General features: G+C 41.6%; 1 protein-coding gene across 1 annotated transcript in view; it reads left to right on the top strand.

Annotated features, from left to right (window-relative positions):
• ptar1 (protein prenyltransferase alpha subunit repeat containing 1) overlaps positions 1-26,957 on the top strand; it is a gene marked incomplete at its 5' end in the record, with an annotated part of 121,212 nt that overhangs the window by 5,246 nt on the left and 89,009 nt on the right. The window contains one exon of the mRNA XM_080046337.1: positions 11,339-11,508. Within this exon, the coding sequence (XP_079902463.1) occupies positions 11,339-11,508 (170 nt within the window). The remainder of the gene's footprint in view (positions 1-11,338; positions 11,509-26,957) is intronic.

Here is a 26,957-nt window from a genome sequence, read left to right as displayed (position 1 = left end):
TGTCATGTGCGCCCGCCTCCCCCGGTCGTTCGCCTGTGTGCTTCTTCTCATAAGCATGGACCTACAAAAAAGGTCCATGCTATGAACGACGGCCACCATTGCCGTCATGTGCGCCCCCCTCCACCCGCTCGTTCGGCTGTCATAAGAACACAAGAGCCCTCGTCTTTTTTTCTTCCCCTCTCGTTGTTTTCACATGGCGATAAAAGTAACAGTAACACACACAGGGCGCACTGCAGACTATGTCACAGATGCGCGCCCAGGAGACTCTGGTTGGGAGGGGGGAGTGAGTGAGTTGCCAATGCATGTGCAGGGGTTGACACTAAGGTTTCAAAAGCACTTGCCCATAGGGCAAGTACAGGTAATGTTTTACTTGCCCGAATGTCGTGCGATTAAGATTGTGAGCGAGGCCAGCCATCCCGCTCACAGTCTGTTCAACCTCCTGCCCTCTGGAAGAAGGTATCGGAGCTTACCTGCCCGCACCACCAGGCTCAAAAACAGCTTCATCCACCAGGAAGCTTAATTCTCTCCCCTCTTAACTGTCTTTGCACTATAATACACACCATACAGACTGAATTAGCTGATATTTATCTATCTTTAAAAATGCACTATACTACATGACACTTTGCTGCCAGTATTGACTGCCTTTTTGCACAATTATTTACTTTATTCATAGAGAAACTCCTATATTTTATGTCATTGTCTATCTTGTCTATTTTTAGTGTTGTCTCGTATATTGTTGTTTGTGCCGGTGCACTTTTTATATGTTCACCGCGGGATAGGGGAAACGTTTTCTCGACTCCCTTACATGTCTTGCACATGTGAAGTGTTGACAATAAAGCTGACTTTGACTTTGACTTTTTTCACTTGCCCAAAAAAACTGTTAAACAATGATATATATAGGCTAATTAAATTATAAATTTTAGCGAACCGTATCTCTTAAATGCAAACACAGCTTACTAGTCTCATCCTGACCACATACAACCAACAACAATTCATATAAGCCTAGATATCATGACATCACACTACACCAAGCGCTTGGTCCTGCTGCAGCATCGTAAAAGGGCCTCTTTTTGCCATGCTCCTGGCCTGGTTTTGGGGGTCTCAGAAAACTCAGTCTAGCTCAGAGTCAAGCTGAAGGTGAGCTTCCACACAAAAGTGTTCAGAAAAATTTAACTTATTTTACTTATTTAAAACGGTCACATTGTGCCAAAAAGTGATCTTCTGCCATAAAATGATTAAAGTCCACCATGTTAAAGCTATTGCCCAGTTATACTGTAAGTAGGGAGGGGGATCATTCATTTCTATTCATATTGATACCATTATAAAGACTCCACAATCCAAATCTTTATCGATACTTTTCTATTATTTTGTTAAAAGAGAACTGGTATTATTGCTTAAATTGCTTATAAGATTAGAAGAGCTAGGATAGGACTTTAAACAGGTCATAATTCCATATTTAGGCCTACTAATAATTTTATATTGCTGGGGAAACAAGTTTTTCACCCAAACTGTATTATTCAAGCTTCTCACGAAAAACTTAAATTTATTTTTTTCTTGATGTTACATTTGAACACATCATGATGTCATTTTATTGACCTGTGCCTAATAATAATTTTACTGAGCCGACCTGAACACATCACATTTGAACGGTTAGCGATTTTTTTTTTAAAGCCAACTAGTTCTTATCCTGCAGATTTTAATATGGATTTAAAAACTATCACATTTTTTAACTGCGGGACTTGCTACACAGTCTCTCGTTTGCGTTTGTTGATCACCGCTGCTTTGAATGAATGATGAGACGGTGCCGAGCCCGTCTGCAGCATGGTCTGCAGCGGCAGCGACTCAGCGGACGGATTTTTTATTTTTTATTTTTTTTGGAGACAGAGTTGAAGCGGGTTGAAGGAGTTTCTTCAAGACAGTCGAAGGTACAACACTTTTACAGTCTATGATGCAGACCACTGATGGAATAATTCGCCAAAGTAGGCCTAATTAGTTGAAGATGACCCGACTCGATATATAAAATTACATCATGTGACCTACTGGACTCCATAGCGGTATCGATAAGCTCAAACGTTATTGATTTCTGGGGTTTGAATATAGCGGAACCAGGTCCGTAGCCTAATATAGCCGGCTTTCGGAACGTAGACAGCGAAACTGCGCGCACACAGGCGTGCGTGCGTGCGTGCGTGTGCGTGTGCGTGTGCGTGTGCGTGTGCGCGTGTGCGAGAGATGCTGCTGGCTGCCGCGCGCAGCTGCTCAATAGTAAATAAATATAGCCGATCTATTTTGTGAGTTAGCGGGGAAAAAATTGTTTTGCGGACTCTAAAACATATGAATAAATAGCTTAGACTACTGACAACTCATCTAAAATCCACTTGCCCGGTCGGGCAACCAAAAAGCAATATCAACTTGCCCAAACATTATTTTCACTTGCCCCGGGCATGCGTTAGTGTCAACCACTGCATGTGAGTCTGTGAGGCAGAGAGCCACAGGAAAGAGTGAGAGAAGCGAACACCAGCGAGTTTGCGGCGGCGGCTAAAAAAAAGCACATTATGTGCCAATTTGTATTCGATGGTCGCGATAGGGTCATTTTATACATCCCCTGGAGAACATCTCGCGATACATCGCATATATTCGATATATCGCCCAGCCCTACCTTAAATAACTTTCCACCACATGGATTCCTTAAGACTTTTAGTATGTTATTTATTACATATTCATGAGTCAAAAAAAGTTGGAATGGTTTCTGTTGCAATTTTTTTAAGGTCAGGTAATATAATGCCTGGACTATTTTGTCATTTTGATTTGAAAAGAGTAAACACAGTTGTTTGCCAATAAATAGCTTCACCCAACCATTCCGTGGCAGAAAGGCTTTTGTGTTATCATACATATTCTCTGAAGAATGGCCAAGAAATCATAAATTCTCCCAGGGTATGTAAACTTATGAGCACACAGGGTTCGACATGATCAATGGCCCGCTGGCCCGGGGCCAGTAAAATCATATGCAGGGCAAGTTGATTGGCCAGTCACTGTCCCGCCCGGGCCAGTAACGGCCAATCACAGTTCAGTATCTTTTTGTAGACTACATCATGGTTCATTGAAATGCGTGTTGAGAGTCGGAATGAAAGCAGTGTTTATCAATATAATAAACATAATATGAAATATATTTTTTAATGAAAGGCCAGTGGACAAACGATCCGTGGGCGTTTTGACAGGCGGAGCAACAAGCCGGCGCACTCTCGCTCCGTTGGCAGAGCTGCCTGTCTGCCTGCGAGTCGACAAATCAATCGACTTACTTTGCCCCCTTTTTTTCTTCCCACAGCAGGGGTTGAGGTGCAGAAAATGAAGTGAAAACTGCGCTTTTCCTTTAGCTGCCGCCGTAATGTTACCGTATTTGCATCGAAGCCCCAATGGTAATACAAATGAGAGGCTTTATTTAAACGCTGTGAATGCGTCTCCGGTGATTGTGTCGGTTGTAGACAGAAACGAACGGATGGACTCTGCTCACTGGACAGTTCCTTTAGACGCGCAGTTTGTCTGCCGACATGGCTCTGTGTTTTCATGATCTACAATCAGATCGCGGAAGTCTTTCCCAGTGAAATCGCTAACGGGGAGAATATCCCCGGTTATTATTTTAGCCACAAACCCAGCAGTTCTTCTGCGCGGCGGCTCACTCGCTCACTCACTGGCGAGATCTCACGGTGAAATGCTGCTTTGCTCGGACGAAGGCATTGTGTGTTTGTTTCTAAGGTGATTTAACATCATAGCCTTAGACGAGCGTTTAACATTATGCTGCATATTTTGCACTGCATTGTTTTTTATCAATAGTTTGAAAATACAAGGTGAAATCTCCCATTAAAAAAAACGGCATAACCTTCTATTTTTAACGTCAACTTGAGCGCAAGTGGAAAACCGGTCATTGGTTTGACACATTCACATCCCTAATGCATAGAGAAAGTAGTAAACACTACCACACCACAAAGACTGATCAGACCTTCATCTCTTATTTTTTTTAAATGTTTGAACATGATTTCTGCAGGTGAACTGCCCAAATTCAAGAATAAAAACAATTATCAAACTTCTGGACTTTAAAATACTGGCCGACTCCTTCTACATACTTTCAGTTGTAGGCTTCAAATTCAATATGTTTGCCTGGTTTTATATTATGTGTATGAGCAATATCAATATTTCATATCATTAACTAAAAGAAAAATAACCACATCGAAAGGGAATATCTATACAGTATAGATATTCCCTTTAGATTACGTCAGTTTAGTAAGTTTCCTTTTCTTCTCTCTCTCGGTCAGGTGTGTGAGCGTGCATGTTGCCGCAGTAGTCGATCATTCCACAGTTGAAATGTGTTTATTTGAGTTTGTGAATCACCTGTGTGTGAGTAAGTACATGCAGTCCCGATCGCTGTTATAAGTTACAGTTTCTGGATGTTATTAACGGCCGCAATTCGCGGGTTGCAACAGCTGTTCTAACGTCTCCTCACGAGCGGAATGTAAGCTTTTGTTCTTTTCCCGCGATCTATGCTGCTGTGCCTGTGAAAGAAGGAAAATAAAGAGCGGATAAACCATACTCCTCCTCTCCTAGTCGGGCTTTCCAAACTCGAGTCCCGAGTTGTGGCCGATTGAAGGTCGCAATCGTGGCAAAACGGCAGGAAAATGGCCGCTCTCTTCGTTAAGGGCGGCCATGTTTTTTTAGCTATCTCGCTAAAACTTTATACACATGTGTATGTCGGTCCCCTGATAGTGTGTACACAATTTGGTGATGATAGGTTGGAAATCCACGAAGTAGATGGCACTTGACTGTATTTCAGGTCATGCAAATTTGGGATGAGAAAAAAAATCATGGCTGACCCCTATGGTTCAAGAGGCTTTATTGTAGAGCACCATGAGCTGTACATGTGTGAGAAATTTCAAGTCAATCAGAGTGAGTGGGAAAGGGGTGTGGCCTGTCAAACATTGCAATTTTGAATTATGGTTTTCGCATTTGTGGCGCCCCCTATGGGTTAATCTCGACAAGCTTCGAGGGACATGCTACCACATGACTTCACATACCCAGCAAGTTCGATGATGATAGGACCTATGGTTAAGGAGTTATGGCCAATTTGTTAATAAGCCCCGCCCCTGCATAAACGTTTTGGTCAATGGCGGCCATGTTTTTCAAGCTAGCCTACTAATATTTTACGGGCATGTGCATCGTAGTCCCCCGAGGCTTTGCGAGAAATTTGGTGTTTATAGAGTAGAATTTGACAAAGTTGTGTTCAAAACCCTGTTTTTCAGTTTATGCTAATTAGTGGAAAATATTCCCAGGCAGACTTTTATGGTCCCAGAGGCTTTTTTGTAGAGCACCCTAATGCCTCGTTTCCACCGAGTAGAGCGGGTCGGATCGGAGCGGTTCGGTCCGGGTAGTTTGGCTTTTCATTTGCCAAAAGTTGGGTAGGGTACGGTTTAAGCGCACCTAACCGCTCTGAGCCGCTCCAAATCTCAGTACTCCTCCATAGGGGTACTAGCCGCCTGAAAGGGTACCGAAAATGCGGAGCTACACACTGCCGTCATTTTATTGGCCGAAAGAATCATTTCCGCCATGTGTAGTCACCTCGGCAAGAGTCTTGTGTTTTGGCGAAAATGTGAGCACAGCACTGTTTATTGTGTGGTGTTTTTCCTCGTCAATAAATTAATCAGTTGGTTACACTGTGTCCCACTGCGTAGTTGCCGCAGCCAGCACTGTTTGCTCACTGTCTCTATGAGTTGCACCGAGCCGTCTCTGTGTGTTTACGCCATAGCCTAGATAGTAGTAAATACACGCTCACAACAACACGGGGGGAATAAAAGCGGCTGGTTTGACCAGGCAAAAACGAGAGACCGCTGGCTTGACCACAGTTGGTCGAAAGAATCATTTCCGCCTTGTGTTGTCACCTCGGCTAGAGTGAAGAGTCAGTGTGTTTTGGCGAAAATGTGAGCGCGGCACTGTTTATTGTGTGGTGTTTTTCCTCGTCATTAAATTAATCAGTTGGCTACACTGTGTCCCACTGCTACGATGTCACGAAGCTGCCGCAGCCAGCGCTGTTCGCTCAATGTCTCTATCAGTTGCACCGAGCCGTCTCTGTGCTCTCAACAACACGGGGGGAATAAATAAAGAAGCGGCTGGTTTGACCAAGCAAAAACGAGAGACCGCTGGCTTGACCACAGTTGTTCCACAGCCCGATAGTTTGACCCACATTCTGGCGGCGGCTATCGCAGTCCAGCCTAAACCCCGCCCTACCAGTAAGGGTAGGGTCATAAACCCCGCCCTACCAGTAAGGTTAGGGTCGGCGGTGGAAACAACACTGAGATTCTTAAAAGTGAGCTGTCCCGCTCTGAGCCGCTCCGACCCGACCCGCTCTACTCGTTGGAAACGAGGCATAACATACACGTGTGAGAAATGTCAAGTGAATCGGACTTACGGTGTGCGGGGCGTGGCCTCTCAAACTTTTCAGTCGGGGCTTAATAACAGCGCCCCCTAGTGGAAATTCAAAAAACTGAATAATAGCACACCCCGTGGGGTGGGGATGGACATTCTGTGAAATGTTTGTGTTTCTAAGTGCAACGGTGTGTCCCCTAGGGGACAGACATTTTTTCGCGCCCCCCCCCTAAATTGAAATACTATTGAGAACCTGCTAATATTTATTTATTTATCTGTACAAAACCACTGCAGGGTTCAACATAACTTTTTTTTCCTACTGGCCCGCCGGGCCAGTGGATCCGAGTTTTACTGGCCCCTTGTATATTTTCACTGGCCCTGCACACACTTTTTTTTCTTCATAATTTAGTGTCAATAATTATAATACCTGTATTAGAAAAAGAACCAGATCTAAAGGGAATATCTATACTGTAACAGTATAGATATTTCCTTTAGATTTGGTTATTTTTCCTTTAGTTAATTATATGAAATGTTGATATTGCTCATACACATAATATAAAACCAGGCAAACATATTGAATTTGAAGCCTACAACTGAAAGTATGTTGAAAGAGTCGGCCAGTATTTTAAAGTCCAGTAGTTTGATGGTTGTTTTTATTCTTGAATTTGGGCAGTTTAATGAATAGTTCACCTGCAGAAGTCATGTTCAAACATAAAAAAAAAATAAGAGATGAAGGTCTGATCATTCTGGTGTGGTAGGCTGTTTTTATTACTTTCTCATTTCATATTAGGGATGTGAATGTGTCGACCGAATGACCGGTTTTCCACTTGCGCTCAAGTTGACTTTAAAAATAGAATAGAAATCCGAAAATCAGTTGGTTATGCCGTTTTTTTAATGGGAGATTTCACCGTATATGCGAGTTCACGTCTGGTCGTGAGCGCGCTGCAGGAGTGTCACTTCTCCATGAAGTGTCAGCTTCACATAAGAGTCCGGTGTGGGACCATTTTTTCAAACTATTGATAAAAAACAATGCAGTGCAAAATATGCAGCATAAGTTAAACGCTCATCTAAGACTATGACGTTAAATCACCTTAGAAACACACAATGCCTTCGTCCGATCACAGCAGCGTTTCACCGTGTGATCTCGCCAGCGAGTGAGCCGCCGCGCAGATGAACTGTGGTTTGTGGCTAAAATAATAACCGGGGATATTCCCCCCGTTAGCGATTTCAATGGGAAAGACTTCCGCGATCTGATTGAATGTCTCGAGCCTGAAAACACAGTGCCAAACTGCGCGACTATAGGAACTGTACAGTGAGCGGAGTCCCTCCGTTCGTTTCTGTCTACAACCGACACAATCACCGGAGACGCATTCACAGCGTTTAAATAACGCCTCTCATTTGTATTACCATTGGGGCTTGGATGCAAATACTGTAACATTACAGCGGCAGATAAAGGAAAAGTGCAGTTATAATGTTCTGCAGGCGGACGGTAGGCAGCTCTGCCAACGGAGCGAGAGTGCACCTGCTTGTTGCTCCTCCTGTCAAAACGCCCACGCATCGTTTGTCCACTGGCCTTTCATTAAAAAATATAATTTATATTAGGTTTATTATATTGAGCCTTAAATAAACACTGCTTTCATTCCGACTCTCAACGCGCATTTCAATGAACCATGATATAGTCTACAAAAAGATACTGAACTGTGATTGGCCAGTCACTGGCCCGGGCGGGCCAGTGATTGGCCAATCAACTTGCCCTGCATATGATTTTACTGGCCCCGGGCCATCGGGCTATACGTTATGTCGAACCCTGCACTGTATGAGTTTCTGGCACGAGCATTCTGCATACAATCACCTTATTATCAAATTAGATAACAAAAATTAGCTGAGATAACTTCTGCAGCAAAAAAATTCAAAATTCAGTTTATTAGCTCAATTTGTAACATTTAAACAAGACTGCTCAGTCTGTGTGAATTGCAGGACAGAGAAACAAGAGCAAATGATTCCCTGAGGTTTGCATTTCATTCAAAACATTTTTAAACTGTAAACATAGTTAAGGTGGTGTTTTTCTATTATTATATGCTTCTGTGATGCGATAATTCATAAATAATTCATTAATGTTATTATTAGTCTACTTTCTTGATTTCTTTTTAAATAGCCTACAGAGACACTTGGAGACACATGTGGACATATATTTACTGCAAATCGCGGTCTTTCGCGCGGATATGACCGATATGACCATACACAAGCACACATCGCGCTTGCTAGCACTTTAATTTTAATTTTTTTTTGGTCAGTTGGAAATCAAGGCAGCCCGCGCCCCCCCCGACAACTCACGGCGCCCCCCCAGGGGGGTGCGCCCCGCCATTTGAGAAGCACTGACATAGGGTGATGTGCAGTGTCCGCCACACATTGCATTTTGCATTCAGGCCATTTTGCATTTGGTCTCAAGCACCATTGAAGGAAAAATCACCCAAGATCATGATGAAGCCTCCTCCACTGTGCTGCATGGACAATTAGGTAAACCTAACCTAACCTAGTTTGCTTCGCAGCGGAGCATACGTTTAAGTGCAGCTGGTCTGCACACACCCTGAGAGCCCGGTGAATGATGTCATCAGGTCCAGGAGCCTTGTGGATGAATTCTTTTAAAATATTTGCACATCTGCCCCTGAAACGGATTGATTTTACCATGAGGAAGTCAAAATAAAGGCTAGAGTACACAGCGTATGTGTTTATCTTCCTTTCAATCCATTTCCATTTGAGTAAATTGGAAAAACAAATTTGATTTCATGTTTTAATGTTGTTGTTTTTGAATGTGGATGAAAGGTTGATATTAAAAAAAGGGTTACTTTTTGTTTTTCTTTTCCAAAACTGATATGGATTGAATGGAAAGCAGCTACACAGATTAGAAGACGGAGCTATTCCTTTTTTTCTGAGCAGAAGCTCTTTCATAAGCTGTCCATATATTCCTGAGAATTTGACTTGATATCAGAAGGGAAGCCACACTATACACTGTGCACAATTATTAGGCAAGTTGTATTTTTGAGGATTAATTTTATTATTGAACAACTACAGTGCTCTCGGTCAATCCAAAATGTTAAAGACTAAACCTGAATGTTTACGAAAGTAAAAGTGAGGTTTTGTCTTTCTTACGAGAATATATATACGTTTTGCTATTATTAGGCAACTATTAGTATGCAGAATTATTCTGCTACTAAATAAAAAAACGAAAATATTCCCATCTCACTTGTTTATTTTCATCTGTTAAAGTGAGAGTAATAAAACGACTCAATTTACAAATAAAAATTTCCGACATGTCAAAAAAATTAAATCAGTGACCAATATAGCCACCCTTCTTTTCAATAACTGTCACAAGCCTTCCATTCATGGAGTCTGTCAGTTTCTTGATCTGTTGACGATCAACTTTTTGTGCAGCAGCAACCACAGCCTCCCAGACACTGTTCCGAGAGGTGTACTGATTTCCTTCACTGTAAATATCCCGTTTAAGCAGGGCCCACAGGTTCTCAATAGGGTTTAATCAGATGAGGAAGGGGGTCATGTCTATGGCTGCAACTAACGATTATTTTGATAATCGATTTAATCTGTCGATTTATTTTCTCGATTAATCGATTATTAATCGATTAGTGTTTGGGTCCGTAAAATGTCAGAAAATGGTGAAAAATGTTGATCAATTTTCCAAAGCCCATGTTGACGTCCTCAAATGTATTGTTATGTCCAAAACACACAGATATTTCAGTTTACTGTCATAATAGGATTAAAGAAACCAGAAAATATTCACATTTGAGAAGCTGAAATCAGAGAATTTGGAATTTTTTTATGAAAAAAATAACTCAAAACGATTAATCGATTATCAAAATAGTTGGCGATTATTTTAATAATCGATTCGTCGATTAACCGTTGCAGCTCTAGTCATGTCATTATTTTTTCATCCTTAAGGCCTTTACTGGCTAGCCATGCAATTGAGTACTTCGATGCATGTGATGGAGATGCAGAAGATGCAGACTTTTTCCTGCACCACTGCTTGAAGAAAGTATCTTCTAGAAACTGGCAGTATGTTTGGGAGTTGATTTTGAGGCCATCTTCAACCCGAAAAGGTCCAACTAGCTCATCTTTAATAATACAAGCCCATACCAGTATCCCACCTCCACCTTGCTGGCGTCTGAGTCGAAGTGGAGCTCTGTGTCCGTTACTGATCCAGCCACGGGCCCATCCATCTGGTCCATCAAGAGTCACTCTCATCTCATCAGTCCATAAAACCTTTGAAAATATCTGTCTTCAGATATTTCTTGGCCCAGTCTTGACGTTTCAACTTGTGTGTTTTGTTCAGTGGTGGTCGGGATTCAGCCTTCCTTACCTTGGCCATGTCTCTAAGCACTGAACACCTTGTACTTATCAGCACTCCGGGTAGGTTGCAGTCCTGGAATATGGCAGAACTGGAGGATAATGGGTTCCTGGTAGCTTCACGTTTGATTCTTCTCAAATCTTTGGCAGTTAATTTGCGTCTTTTTTTTTCTCAATGCGTTTCTTGCGACCTTGTTGGCTATTTGCAACAAAACGTTTGATGGTTCTGCGGTCACGCCCCAATATCTTAGCAATTGCAAGAGTGCTGCATCCCTCTGAAAGAATTTTCACAATTTGACTTTTCAGAGTCCGTTAAATCACTTTTTTGGCCCATTTTGCCTGAGAAAGAGAAACTGCCTAATAATTATGCACACCTTGATATAGAGTGTTGATCTCCTTAGGCCACACCTTAACTCATTACGCAAATACACTTCACCTGGTATGCTTAAATCCAAATCCTCACTTGCCTAATAATTGTGCACACAGTGTATGGTCAGAATGATTCTTCTATGTCCATAAACGACCAGTCAAAAGTTCCCTGAGCCCTCATCTTTAGTGTCTGCTCCCTCAGTGATGAGATTGGAGTGATCCCGTGTCCCGAGGCCCGCTACAACCGCAGTCCCATTGTGTTGGTGGAGAACAAGCTGGGTGTTGAGAGTTGGTGTGTCAAGTTCCTTCTGCCATATGTCCACAACAAGCTGCTGCTCTACCGCCAGCGCAAACACTGGCTGGACAGGGAAGGTAAGTCAACTCACTCACCATCTACCTCAATCTAAGAGGCACTTTACACGGTAACGGCACAAACACAAAGGTATTTTTACGTTTGCGGCCTATCATTTACATGATAACAGCGTTTGCAGTCTTGAAAACGTAAACTTTTGAAACCAGGTTCCAGAGTGAAATCTTTTCAAAACACTACTCCAGCGTCACCATGTGAATAGCAATGTTGTTCCCTTTGATAACTATGACATCACAGCTCCACTCCACACATGCGTAGGCCTGTTACATTTGCTGTCAAAATAGCCACACTCGAGTTAGAAGTTAGGTTGCGTTCCGAATCGCATACTTTCTACTATATAGTATGTAGAAAAAAGATTTAGGATGTCCCGATTCTTGTGGCCAGATGTGGGATGATTAGAAGTACCCGGATGTCCTACTTCATGTGGCCAAGATTGTTATTGTTGAAAACTGCATCCTATTTGGGCGATTCTGACCCACAATCCAGTGTGCACGTGAAGTGACGTCACATCGACAAAGCCTCCATATGAAAACAAACGGGGATGCGACGGATATAAAAGCAAGAGGCAATCTTATGATGAAATAAGAGAGTAAAGTATGTCCCAATAGTATGCCTACTGCATCCTAACTAGATTATTTTTATCGTCGGATGTAGTATGTAGAACAGAAAAAAGAAAGAGTATGCGATTCGGAACGCAACCTCAGTTTTTTGGTGTCGCGACTGTGCAACAGTAAAGGCAAAAAGTTTGTGTATTTAAGAGGGGTGTGGAGTTAGGAGAGGGGAGTTTCTGTCCAGCTAAAGAGCATTCAGTCAGCCTGTCAATCACTCTGTTACCATGGAGCTCACTGACTCTCTGATGAAATCTCAATAAACAACCTGTTGATATGAAGTCAAAATACTAATAATGATTACCTGTTTAATAATGTAATTGTTTCTAATTGATCCAAACCATGGAAATTCGAAGACGGTAGGGCTAATCTTTCATGAAAAAATCATAATCACGATTATTAAAGACAGTTTGATTTAATAACATCATGCATTTATTTAAATTAACAAGGTTGTTTCTATTAACACCATGACTTTGAACATAGGCCTAATTGAACTGAAAACAAGGAAAATAGAAATAGGCTTAATAAGTGAAACATATTTTTAATAATTGAATAAAATAAATGTCAAAATAAAAATATCCCCTTGCAAATGGTGTTGATAGGGCACATATTTTGTTAGCAGGAATGTGAGGGCATAATTTATTTAAATGTCTCAATGACCTGGCTGGATAAGAAAGTTTCATTGTACAGTGTTGACTGTTGTGGTGGCTAGGGCTGGCCCGAATTATTCGAATATCCGAGTATTCATTTGTTGAATTAGTATTCGGAGCTAATTTTTTTATTTTTTTATTTTTTTCTATGCAAAAGTAGCTCAAACTGCAACAGATTGTCAGCAAATAATATTTAGATACACAAGTTATACAAAAAGTGTAAAATACAAATTAGACGTTAATTTAAAATATATTATCGAATTATTTGAACTTTGGCCGCTGACCTTTCAAAGCGCTACCGGTGATATCAGCTGCAGGCTACGTGATGTTACCGGATGTTACCAGAGTGAGGCAAACTGAAAGCGGCACCAAGCGCAGTAGGGAGCGAGAGATGGAGGAAGAATAGATTATGTGTTCCTCTTAACTCTATACCACAACATTAGCGTGATTTTGGAAGGAAAAGTAATGCTTGGCGTAATGCTAACGTTAGCTTAGCTCAGCTGATTGTGTAGGCTACTTTTGCTATGCGGCGCTGCTATTGCCCATCATCAACAGTGACTTGCTTGCATCACAGGAATACGCGGTCAATAATGGATATAATATGGACACAAAATAATTTCAATATTGGATCTTCGTATGGATTTATAAATCCCCGAAAAGATGCATGTTACGGGATGAATTGAAAAACTCCTGTAAGGGTTACGATGGCACAGAGGACAGCTGATTTGGAACGGAACAACAGCTGTTCGCTCCCACGGGGAAAAGTAAGGAACTCCGACTTTATTACCGTTAGAAAGTTACTAAAGCATCACCAGACTACGCAGCTTGCTCTCTCGGCTCACACACTCTGTTTCAGTGAGTACATTGGGATTATTAATGTTGGTTTTGATGGTGTGTTTTTTAGAATGAGTATTCGAATACTGGCTCGGAAAATCCAACAAATATTCGAAGCCTGTAAAATGGTATTCGGGCCAGCCCTAGTGGTGGCAGGAGTCAAGAAGCTTTAAAGCTCCCATATTATGCACTTTTCTGTCAATTTTATATGGTCTTATGGCGCTTTCCCACCGCACATGTAGCTCTACTCGACTCAACTCGACTTAACTCAACTTGTTTTGGTAGCAGCACGGGTCGTTTTCCACTGCAAATAGTACCTCCTGAACGTGGGCGGGGTCGTCATACAATTGGGCAGAAAGCCGACTCCGGAGCCAAGTACCAAAGCAGAAATTACAAGCAGTTGTTGAACTATTAACTGAACCAACCGCCAAGAATACCGATGGAAAATGTTTAAGAAATACCCACCTTTTATCTGTTTTCTAAAAGTAGTAGAAGAATATTGCGACGGGCCATTAAAAGGGAGGATTGGTGTCCCAATGTGTATCAGTCAGCTGTAGGAATGCGTCACGTACATCCCTATGCACGTAAACACGGGCATCATAAAGTTGACTGTTTTGAGCTTGTTTCAGGATACGCGTTTGCAAATGCAAGCCGTGACTTATCTTATCACTGATTATCTTATTTAATTGAGATAATCAGTGCAGTCTGAGGCTTGTAATGTAATGGCTCGTTATAATTTCTGTCCCAGCTGTCTACTATAGGCGATATAGCTGCTTGCTACACGTCTCCTCTCGTTTCTTGTAGCCTACAGTATGTTTAAAGTGACATCCCCAACGAACCAACACAACTGGGCGAGCTTAGCGAATATATGGACATTTCATTAATTTTTTTCGGATCTGTGATGCAAATCAAATGAAAGAGCCAGAGAAGGTTAGACAAAATACACTCAAAGTCCTGGGCCTTCATTTATCAACCTTGCGTGGAAACTGGTGCAGATTCTGGTGCAAATACCTCCCTACGCCAGGTATCGCGTGGGATTTATCAAACAGTCGTATCTCGCCAATCTCAGCGTACGCCAGGCCATTATTGATAAATGCGGCGGCTGAAAACAATCGTATCAGGCCCCTATATTTTCTCAGTTTAGAGGACTCGCCCAGAGGTTTTACGACATGGATATGCGCAATACGGCACAGAAGAGGAACTTCTCTGAAGTAGAAATTGACAGAATAACAGCGAAAGTAGAAAAAAAGAGCTTCATTTCGGAGCATTACAAGCGGCATCAAAGAACGACAGAAGGCAGCAGTTAGGAAGGAAATAACTGCTGCGGTCAACAGCGTTGGTGTTGACAACAAACGATCTCCAGCTGAGGATTTTGCATTTGAGGTTTACATCAGTAGGCTATCGCTCAAATGCTATAAAACAGCATATACTGTCGCCATTTCTTTACATAGATCAGGGGTGTCCAAACTTTTTTCACTGAGGGCCACATACAGAAGAATCTACAAAGGGCCGGGCCACTTTGCAAAAATAACACATTTATCAGGACATGTAGCTGCTCTGATGTTTTGTTTCAGTGTCTTCGTAAATTGTAATCCTTCTTCAGGGCAACACTTTCCTTGGAAATTAAACAGACACATTTCCCCTCAGAGCCGGGCCAAGCCTTCATGGGCCCCTAAGCAGAACTTGATTAGGGGGGCCCCTCTCCAATGTTATGGCTGACCAAATCATTGACTATTGTTAAATGCCATTAAGACATCCAGTGTTTTCTGCTATTGCCTCCAATGTTCAGCTGGGTGAAAATAGTTGCCAGCCGAGATCCGACCCTCCTAGGGGGATCCGGGGGTATGTCCCCCCGGGAGATTTTTTTTAACTTTTTAAAGTGAAATGCATGAATCTGGTGCACTTTGAGAGGAAAATTAATAGGCTTAATCTGAAGGATTTTGTATGAAAAAATTATTTGGAGACACTGTGTCAGATGAATTAGAAGCTATTGAAGAAGGACACATGGATTTTCCCAAAAAAAAATTAAATAAAAAAAAATGTAAGGGCCATATTAGGGGAGACCCTGGTAAGTAGGCACACTTTTCACTCTAGTGAGAATTGCTCATCACCTTAACATCTTTCAATAGTCATTCCTACATTAAATTGAAGCTTAAGGTGTTGGCTTGAAATGTGAACCCCTCACTTTTTCTAACTTATTGTAATAAAGAAGAAATTTACCATCAAAGACACTTTAACACACACACACTATGGGGTTGTTTGTCACAATGTTATCTTTATGGGAAAAATCTTAAGAAGAAGGCAAGAAAGCAGAACTACATTTGAAAGTTTAATTTCATTGTCAAGTTGAAAAATAGGCCTACATAACTTTATGCATCTTAACACAAAATGAGCAAGGAATTAACAAAAAGGAAATCCATATTAAGACCAACCTACTGTATGTAACAACATACATAACAAAACAAATAGGTCTAACAATAATATCCTACTCAACTAGGATACACACATTCACTATCTGAGTTACAGTGATGGCAAATGTAGGGTCTGCTCACTCTAACTAAGCAGAGATTGTGTGCCCACTGGTTGCACATACAACACTTCTCCCTTACCTCCCCTGAACGGGTGCTGGAGAACGTTTCCATACAAACCAAACACAAACTATCCTCTTCATCTGATGAAGATTCCTCCTCCTGTCTCTTTCTCTTCTGTTTCTTCTTCCCCAGCTGGGGTGGAGTGCACTGGGGTGCAGTAGCCTTGGCAACTGGTCTAGTTTGGGATGCACTGGGTTGTTTTGATTTTGTTGCCCTTTTTCTCTTTTGCATGCTAGCTGCCTTTCCTGCTCAATTCTCTCCTTCTCTGGGGTGTCAGTGAGGATACAGCTTGACGTTTTCTTTTGTTATTGGGTTCCTTTCCTGGCTGCACCATTTGGATAACATGTGACAACCAACCCCCCAAAAAATGTGATGACCAACCCCAACTGGAATTTCTTGCTAGCATCAAGGCCAACAACCATCTGACAACTAATTAGCTTCCTAAAAACAATTTAAACTATAGCTTACCCTTCACAAGTGTTTTGTTATAAACCCATTGTGTAAAAGCCTAGAAGAAAAATACTGAGGAGCTAAATATTTTCAATTTGACATGAAAAACACAAACAGAATCAGAATCGGAATCAGATTTATTTGTCATTGCACCATTACAGAAAAACAAAATTTCATTTCAGTTCACACCCCACCAAGAAACATAGAAGACAGTGACAATAACATGGGTGGACAGGAGAGAGTGTAACTGTAGGTTCGTCTAGCATACGCCGCGCTCCTATTTCTTAGAAGGAAAAAGAGGACAACAGGGAAAGACAGGTTAAAAAAAATGCCAATCTCGAACTACGTTCCTTATGGGAGTGCAGTGCGTGATCAGTGAAAAACCACCTTAGCACAATAAGCAACATGATAAACACCACAAACAATAAGACTCGTAGACATTGCACATTAAAGGAACGGGTTAGGGGTTTATGGGAAGGTAGTTGTCACAGCCCAGGCACCAGGGGTCGTACGCAGCCGACAGGCGCGCCCCGCCCGCAGCATCCGGTCTGCAACGAGGGAGGGAGAGGGGGCACGGAGTCAAGAAGGCTTGAGTGGTCAGGGGCATGTGTGCTATGTGTCTGTGTGTTTGTGTGTGTATGTGTGTTCCGTTTATCTAAATCTGTCCAGACATAACGGGAGTCTTCATGCGCCAGGTGGTATGAGCGATTCCATGGAGACAACCTCGAGGCCCAGGCAGACATAGAGTTCACGGGAGAGTAGGTCATGGGAGGGAGGGGGTAGAGCGTCTTTCTGCATAAACATCCCAGAGAGAGAAGAGATAGCACCTATCAAGGTCGGTGCAGGGAGCCGAATTGAGAGATTGCAAATTTGTTTTGCGAGTGAGACTAGGCGCTGGAATGTGCAGCCTGTCTTAGAGTCACTGGTTGTAATCGAAATAGCCGAAATCCAGTGGCCTTCTTCAAGCGCCTACGGTCTGCCCATGCCACCCCAGATTTTATCCACCTTGCGAGAAAGTCCGGGAATCACTTCCAGCTTGCGATTCACCTCGCTTAATGCGTGAGTCTGTGCATTGACAACCCGGCACAAGCCCTCGAAGACGGGCAGCTTATCAATGGCCTGATGTGCTGCCAACGCCTTATTAACGTTGTGGTAGAACAGGAACCCGCCAACTCCAAACAGCAGGAACCCTGTTACCATAAGCCCAAACGCGTAGACATCTTCGACGTCCTCAATGGAAAGTATTGCAAGGCACATCGGGTTCCAACTCCCCCACGCGTCCCAGGTGTATCCTGCCACAAAGGTTCCATCTTCCAGGACGGTAAAAATTAACGCTTTCTTTTCGTTTCCTCGTAAGAAGACATTTTTAAAATCCGCCAGTTTGAAAAAGCCAGTAAGGCGGGAGGGCGGGGTTATAGCGTCTCTCGCGTGTACTTTAGCGAATCATGATGTTGTCAACAAAAAATACACAAACTGGGATTGGCCAGTCAACTTGCCCTGCATATGATTTTACTGGCCCCGGGCCATCGGGCTATACGTTATGTCGAACCCTGGGCCTAATTTACACTTTTACAAAAAAATACATCCAATGGAAAATGATTCTCCGAAAACCGAAATCAATTTTTGGTGAGGAAAAACCAGCATATCAACGTGCTCTGGAGGAAGGCGAGAGCGCATTCTGTTCACAATAAGTCCCGCGGCGGAGAACACTCGCTCCACTGGCACGGAGGTGGCGGGGATAAGCAGGTGCTACTCTGCCAGAATGCTGAGTTTTTTTTATCGATCCCTGTTGATCTTGCACCACTCCACCATGGGGTTTTCCTGTGGACGGATGCACGGCTCCCTTAAATGAGCTTCTAGCTCGTTGACTTCAATATTTGAGAATCAGTCCTCCATGTCATCTGGGCCTTGCAGTGTAACCCCGTCAAGCAGTTCTGACAGCTTCTCTTTGGTGCTGAGGTAGGGCTGCAGGATATATCGGCTATGTAAGATACAGTCCCCTCCAATAGTATTGGAACGGTGAGGCCAATTCCTTTATTTTTGCTGTAGACTGGAAACATTTGGGTTTGACACAAAGATGAATATGAGACAATAGATCAACATTTCAGCTTTCATTTCCAGGTATTAACATCTGGATCCGATACACAACTTAGAAGATAGCATTTTTTGAAAAGGAACACAACATTTTTAGGCGAGCAGAAGTATTGGAACAGATAGACTTTAAATAAATCAAAGTGATTAAAACGTAATATTTTGTCGCAAATCCTTTGCTTGCAATAACCGCATCAAGCCTGTGACCCATTGATCACTAGACTTTTGCATTCTTCTTTTGTGATGCTTTTCCAGGCTTTCAACGCAGCCTCATTCAGTTGCTGTTTGTGTTAGGGGGTTACTCTCTTAAAGGTCCCATATTATGCTAAATGCACTTTTTAAATGTGTTCTAACATATCCATGGGTCCACGGTGTGCCTAGAGACTGCCAAAATATTTAAAAAAATAACAATCTCTCCTTTTCTCACTCTCCCCCTTTCTGAAACCCCCACCCCTCCCCCCCCCCCCCCCCAATATACTCCAGTCAGAATTCTCCTCGTTTCTGACCTCACAAACTGGAAAGCCAGAAGCTTCCACTGTGCAGCCCACACCCCTATTTGTTATTGGTCCACGGCCCTGACAGACAGAGGGCGAGGCGTATCTGGCTTCGCTTCCGGACAAGGGGCGGGGGGAGCTCAAAGATTGTATATTTACGAGGGGAGCTGCAGCTCTTTTTAAAAAATAGGCCATTGTGAGATTAGCTGAACATCAGCATAGTACAATAAATTATCTGAAAGTTTTTTTCAGCAAACAATTAAAGAAAAACGTGTTAGGGACCACTAAGACCATATAATATGGTGTATAATAGAACCGAAAAGTGTATAATATGGGAGCTTTAAGCAGGCCTGGTTCTAGACAGTTAGATTTGGGTGGGCCTTTAGAAATTTTAGGTGGGCACACTGGGCAGAGACACCGAAGAGCGCGCGAGCTGAAATTTTTAGCCCTTGTAAGATCTATGCGTCTGCTTTTTGGCACATTTACTGTGAATTGTGTAGAACATAATATGCAAATAAACTTGGAGTGTTGCTGTGTGGGAGATTTGATTCTTGCGTGTTTTTTTTCCCAAATGTTTATGAATAAAATATAATATGCATTATATACAACATAATGTATCTTTTTTTTAATTGTAGGCAGTCTTAGCTGATTGAAGAGAAAGCTTTGGGACTGGGCAACCTGGATGGTGGTAGTCCAGGGGCCGTATTCACACAACATTTTAAGGCTAAGAGTAGGTCCTAACGTGCTGATTTAGGAGTAACTCTCAAAAATAAGGGGTGTTTCACTCCTAATTTTAGGACTCCTAACTTTTTAAGATAAGTGTAATTCACAAAGCATTTTAGCGCTAAAACTAGCTCCTAAATCTATAAAAAGCTAGGAGTCCTCGAGAGGACTCCTAAGTCACTAAGAGTAAATCACAGACAACCATTTGATGGTGTTTTGGAGAGATTTAATGCTAGTGAGCTTTATAAAAGGTACCTTTAATAGCTGTAAGGGTTTAATGATCTTAGTAAAGCTATATTTAGAAAGTATAGACACATTTATATTTATTATATTGTTATAAAAAATATTTATTAAGTTCATTTTCCTCCAGTTGCTTTGGGTTTATGATGCACTGAAAGTTACTGTTGGTGTCACGTTTGGGTTTAATTTCCTACTAGAGTAGGCCTATATGTGGCGCTTCGCAGCATCTCCTCCGTTCCACAGATCCGCTACTGTATAGTTGCGCGTCTCGCCTTTTTCCTTCCGCATGTACTTTACGATTTCGCCGGCTGTTGTTTCTAAATTGTGAATTTCCTGGTTTGTCGCTGTCTGACTATTGCTGCATAGTCCGCCATTGAGAGAAATACAGTGAGAGTGCATGGCGTGCAGCTGTTCAATGAGGATATTTTTCCAATTCAAATCATTGTAAAATTTAAAATGAATAGACCTATGTGGCGCTATTGTAGGTTAATTGTGAACAAATGTGTGGGAAACCCTGCAGTATCTTGGTTTCATGTTAAATCAGTGTCACTTGTCATTAATTGTATATAAAAACTCTTTACTTTAATACAGCGACACGATATGGATATCTCCCACAGTGTTTCCATCATAAATTCACTCTTAGCTCTCATTCCCTCTCAGCCAATCACTGTGGGCATAGAAGGTATGAACATGACGTCATCCATAGCAACAGGGTCAACACCGCCCTCTAGTCTTAGCTAAGGAGTCCAGGGCTCAACAATAAGGATTGCCCAACGTCCCGGGGCAAGTAAAACGCCACGTCGGGCCAGTAACTATGACAACCCACTTTCCCGAACGGGCAACCGGAGTTTTCCCGAAATTATTGAAAAAAAATTATAATAATAATATTTTTATTTTTTATAGCGCCAAATAAAATTCATCTATCCACGGTATTTTTCCATATAGAGCTGGTGCTCATTATTAAATAAACGCTTAGGCCTATGCTATGTTACTTATCTAATTTATGTGTGAGTAGTTGTGTCTGCTCCGTTGCATCTCTCTCCTCTGCTCCGTTTAGTGAAGGGGGCGGGGCTCCAGCGCCGAAACACACACACACAGATTTCGGCAAAAAACTGGTGCGCGTCTCTCACACACAGTCAGAGAGATAGGAAAGAGAACTACACGCGTTACGTTGGTGTAACAGAAAGTACAAAAGCCAACGAGAAGCCTAAATAAGTAGACCCCAGCCGTCTGAAAAGCAGCAAAAATATTTGCGTTTTTTAAATGCATCCAAAGTGAATCTAGTAGTAGTTTAGCGAGGATGCTAACGTTAGCTCTGCTGCTAGTAGCCTACTACCAGTTTAATGTGTGCAGGTCAACACAAACATCAGCAACAGTTAGCAGAGGAACATCTCTACAGCCTGCATTTACATCTTAATAAATGGACCTGAGGTGGCATTTCTCATACCAGGAGGCAGTGGAAGCTTGAAACTACTGGAAAAGTGTTCAAAACAGCCTGTCCTGTGTCCAAAAGTTGAGATTTTTAATAATGATAATAAAAAACGTTTAAAACAGATTGTTGTAGGCCTAAAAAAATGTCTTACAGAAAAAAAGTTCTAAAGAATTGCTGTTGTAAAAAAGAATAAGGTACAAGAAAAAAACATTTGTGTTTTTTTTGCATAAAACACGTCTCATTTGCAGTTATTGTCGGTTTAGAAACTAAAAAATTACAAATGTTCCAACTCAAATAATATTTGAATAATAGCCTCCACTTTCAGTATGATCCTTAACTCATCTATAACACTGTCCATGATGTGTTTATACATTATAAATAAAGAGCGAATATAACAAATATTTATCACCACTAATAAAAAAAAAATTATATAGGGGCCAGTAAAAATTGACTTCGGGCAAGTAGAATTCAGACCCACTTGCCCGGTCGGGCAAGTGAAAAAAAACCTTAGCGTTGAGCCCTGGAGTCCCTCCCACTCCTTAGTAAAAGTTGGTCTTATCAGCTTTGTGAATAGGTTTTAAGAAATTACTCCTTACTAAGAACTTTTAGTGCTCCTTAGGAGTACTCTTAGCGCTAAGATAAACTGTTTTGTGAATACGGCCCCAGAGCTATATACTATACACACTACTTTCCACTATTGCCTCTGATGTCCAGCTGGGTGAAAATAGCAGCCAGCCGAGGTCACGACCCTGCTAGGGGGTTCCGGGGGAGATTTTGTTTTACCTTTTTAAAGTGAAATGCATGAATCTGGTGCACTTTCAGTGGAAAATCAAGAGGCTAAATCTGAGGAATTTTGTGTGAACAAATAATTTGGAGACACTGGGTCGGATGAATTAGAAGCTATTGAAGAAAGGCACATGGATTTCCCATAGAAATTTAAATTAGAAATTAAATATTATGCAGGGTCCTCTGGGATGGGCTTGGAGCTCTTTTTCTTTTACGGGACATATTTTTCTGTAATATAATGAATTAATTTAAATGCAGTGAGAGGAACGAAGCAGAAGAACTCTGTTGTCCAGTTATCTTTTTTTCCACAGACAAGGCTGAAATAGGCTATAGACCAGGGGTGTCCAAACTTTTTTCACTGAGGGCCACATACAGAAAAATCTACGAAGGGCCGGGCCACTTTGCAAAAATAACACATTTATCAGGACATGTAGCTGCTCTGATGTTTAGTTTCATAGTGTCTTCGTAAATTGTAATCCTTCTTCACGGCAACACTTTACTTGCACATTAAAAATATACATCCCCCCTCTTGTTAAATGCCATTGATACACCCAGTGTTTTCTGCTTTTACGTCTAATGTCCAGCTTGGTGAAAATAGTAGCCAGCTGAGATCCCGCCCCTCCAAGGGGGGTCCGGGGGTATGCCCCCCCCGGGAGATTTTTTTAAGTTTTTAAAGTGAAATGCATGAATCTGGTGCACTTTGAGAGGGAAATTAAGAGGCTAAAGCTGAAGAATTTTGTATGAAAAAAAAATGTAAACACTGTCAGATGATTTAGAAGCTATTGGAGAAGGAAACATAGATTTTCCATAATAATATTAATTTAAATTTAAATATTATGCAGGGTCCTCTGGGATGGGCTTGATGCTCTTTTTCTTTTATGGGACATATTTCTCTGCAATATAATGAGTGCATTTAGATTATTTAAAAATTAAAAGGGCCATATTACATTATATTTTTAAAATGTGCCAAGGGCCAATCAATCAGTTTTGACACCCCTGCACTAGTGGGTTAACTAAGAAATGCAAAAAAAAAAAAAAAAAAATTTTTTTTTTTTTTTTTAAAGGGCCATATTGCATTATATTTTTAAAATCGGCCGCGGGCCAATAAAAAGCGGGCCGCGGGCCGCAGTTGGCCCGCGGGCCGTAGTTTGGACACCCCTGCTATAGACTATACACAGTGCATGGGCAACTGAGGGCAGCCCCATTTTCAAATATTTTTAAATAAAAACTCAATACACACTGTGCATGCCATGGACTTGAACGTGACGTGATCAGTTAACCTCGGATTACCTCCCAGATGAACTGATTCAATTATTAAGATATTAACTATCTACCAAAACATTGTATTCCTTTTATTGACATTAACATAATATGATGTTGATATCAAACACACAAACTAAAAAAAATAAATAAATGAAAAAATAAATTTGGGGGGGCCCCCCTGGCAGTCGGGACCCTAAGCAACCGCTCATTTCGCTTATGCCTCGGGCCGGCGCTGCTGACCAGTGACCACTATAAGCGGGTGGATAACTTGGAGGCAGGCTGTCCTGCCCACCCAATAATACAATTAGAAGCAATGCATGGTAATGGTGTATTCTTTAGTATTAATTAATTGTCTGAATTTGATTTGACATTTTCTTGTACAGCGAATGAACAGGTCCGTCCGATACTGGGTCTGGACTTCCACCAAAAAAAAAAAAAAAAAATATATATATATATATATATATATAGGGGAAGGTGGGGTGATTTGTGCATTTTGGAAGTTGCAAAACCCCTTGTTTCTAGAAAACCGTGGAAGAAATTGGAAATGTGACCACATATTTAAGAAGAGCCATCCATTTGACTCATCCTGTAAAGAAGGGAGACACAAGGAATAAGATATAAGCACATTTAAGCTCAAAAAACTGTGTTTTGCCTTTCAAAGTAAAATTTCCATGATCAAGGTTTTTTGATTATTGTGTCTGAACAATTATAGACACGTTTGAAAACATTTGACACATGTTTTAGTGCTTTGGTATGCTACACTTTGAGTCTATATAGTTAGCACAATGTCAACCCTAAATTGCTGCATCATGCCTATTATCCAAAATTCTGGGGATGGGGTGATTTGTGCGCAAGGGCCTGGGTGAGTTATAAGTAAGTAAGTAAGTAAAATGTATTTATAAAAGCACATTTATGACAGTGTGCACTGTCCAAAGTGCTGTACATAGTGCATTCAGTAGGTAAACAATGAAAGTAAAATAACAATAACCAAAATAAAAGACGTAAAGCCCATACATCCACATAAACACAGATAGTAGTGCAGAGGTAAGTAAGTAGTGCAGAGGTTAATGGGGAGGAAACACCAGGGTGTACATATGGGTTTTGAGCCTTGATTTAAAGGCAGAAATGTAGGGGGAATCACATTTGTCAGGTGGCAGTTGGTTCCACAAGCACGGAGCAACTAGTGCAAAGTACATTTCTGAGAGTTGTGCCAGTGGCATGGCTGTATACGCTGGTCACCAAAAGAAAGTGATAGTCTACAGTAGCTCAGGAGAGAGTGACATCTCAATTCCACTTAACGACACCACTGATGAGAGTTCAGATGGCCAGAAAGATGATGATGGTGACTTTGTCATTGTGACACAATGACGTAGGGCTGCACGATATTGCCCAAAATGATTATCACGATTATTTTGGTCAATATTGATATCACGATATTTTACCACGATTATTCAGTAATTTTAGTGAGTAAAATATTTTTATTGGATTGTCACGTAAACATAACAGCGCTTTCATATCCATGTGATCGGCTATGCAATATTACTGATAATGTACATATATTTGCATAAATATAATAATTATTTACCTGAAGTCAATGCATTTCCACAAAGAAAATATAAATCAAAATATTGCACCAAAACTTTACACAAAATCAAATCAACAGAGCACTGCTTTAACCTTTCCTTGTGCTACATTTCTGTTAAATAACACATCTTTGTTTCCTCATGACCTCATTGCATCTCCTAAAAGCAAAATATAAAATATTTTACTCCATTCATTGTACCTGCATGATGGATGTGTATAAAACTTGATTTTGAACTAAATAAAATTGTGCCCACAATGTATAAATAAAATAAGTATATTGTGAGCTGCGCCCTGTCAAAATAAATCACAACCTATATGGCTCTACTATGTCGAAATTTAATTTGAAAGGACGGAGACGGGAAGTGGCAGGTAACACTCAGCAACACGTTAGTTAACTGTTGCTGCCTCTCATGCCTTTACTCGCAACGCGAGGTTTCATCTTCGCTTCGTCGTATGTACGCCAAGGCACTGACTGTATGGAGTTATTAGCAACCCTGAGAGCTTGTCTAATAACTGGAATAGTCATTGCAAACTAAGTTCTTATGTAATGAAAATGTAGTTCAGTACGCCAGTAAATAGGAACGACCAAGGATACGAACTAGCAACGGTGGAATAGTCTACTCGCCCCGCTAGACTGTCTGCTTCAGCTGACTGTAGGCTCAGGCGTTAGCCACAGAGCTACTGTTTTGCTAACAACTCAAGACTCGCACACTGTACAAACAAACAGTAAATGTAATCGGCCAACATATTTAACAAGAGCTCCATCTAGCTAACAAAGCAATAGCCCCCAAAATCAATAACACGGAAGAAAATGACTGCCGCACATTTACATGGCGGGCTGCAGCCTGAAGTTACTGTATCTAATTGTCAATATGCGGCCAAACGTACTCACGTCGTGTTGACTGGAGTCCTGTCGGACATTAACCATGACTCCTGTGTTCCCTGCTCTCCTGATACATGCAAAGTCGCGTTGAAAAAGTATTCCATTGTTTTTTGAACGAGTAGTAGCCCTGTTTGTGGACGTCTATCCATCAAAACTATGACGTAGGTCCTTAGGTGACCCGTTCGCTATACATTATACTCTTGACAGCGGTCTGTCTTGCTGGACATAACAGACCTGGCAAAGTGTCATGTAATTATGGGTTATAAATCCGGCCCCACACAAAAAAAGAGACTAACAAGGAGATGTATGTGATTGCACCAGCGCAAATATCTGCTCTCGCTCGCGCGATAAGCAGCAGATTGCTTCTTCGCGCGGCTCTTGGAGTGCTTTCTGTCTATGCGGGCAGAAAATGTTCACACTTTGGGGGCGGAGCCACTGGACTTTGATTGACAGCTCTCGGGGAACCTGGGGTTGCCAGGTTGGAGCATGGACAGGCACATGATCAGCGAGTGGTTTGGGGAGTGATTGATTTGCTTCGCAGCTGAGCACACATTTCAAATATCGCACATTCATGTACACGTCATCGTGGGAAGGCAATATCGTCATCGCGATGAAAATTCGATATATTGTGCAGCCCTACAATGACGCACAAATCACCCCACTACGTGGGGTGATTTGTGCGACAAGACAACTTTTTTTCCGAAAGCTATATTTCTTAAACAGTTTATTCCAGATCCAAAGTTTTTATTGCCAGGGATGCACAACATCCTAAAATATATGTACATATTTGAGTTGGAGACATAACTGTCAAGGCCTCACTTT

This window comes from Ammodytes marinus (assembly GCF_949987685.1).
Source record: "Ammodytes marinus genome assembly, chromosome: 2".
Taxonomy (NCBI): domain Eukaryota; kingdom Metazoa; phylum Chordata; class Actinopteri; order Uranoscopiformes; family Ammodytidae; genus Ammodytes; species Ammodytes marinus.
The sequence above is the reverse complement of the archived record's forward strand: the minus strand, read 5'-3'. Positions and strand labels throughout refer to the sequence as shown.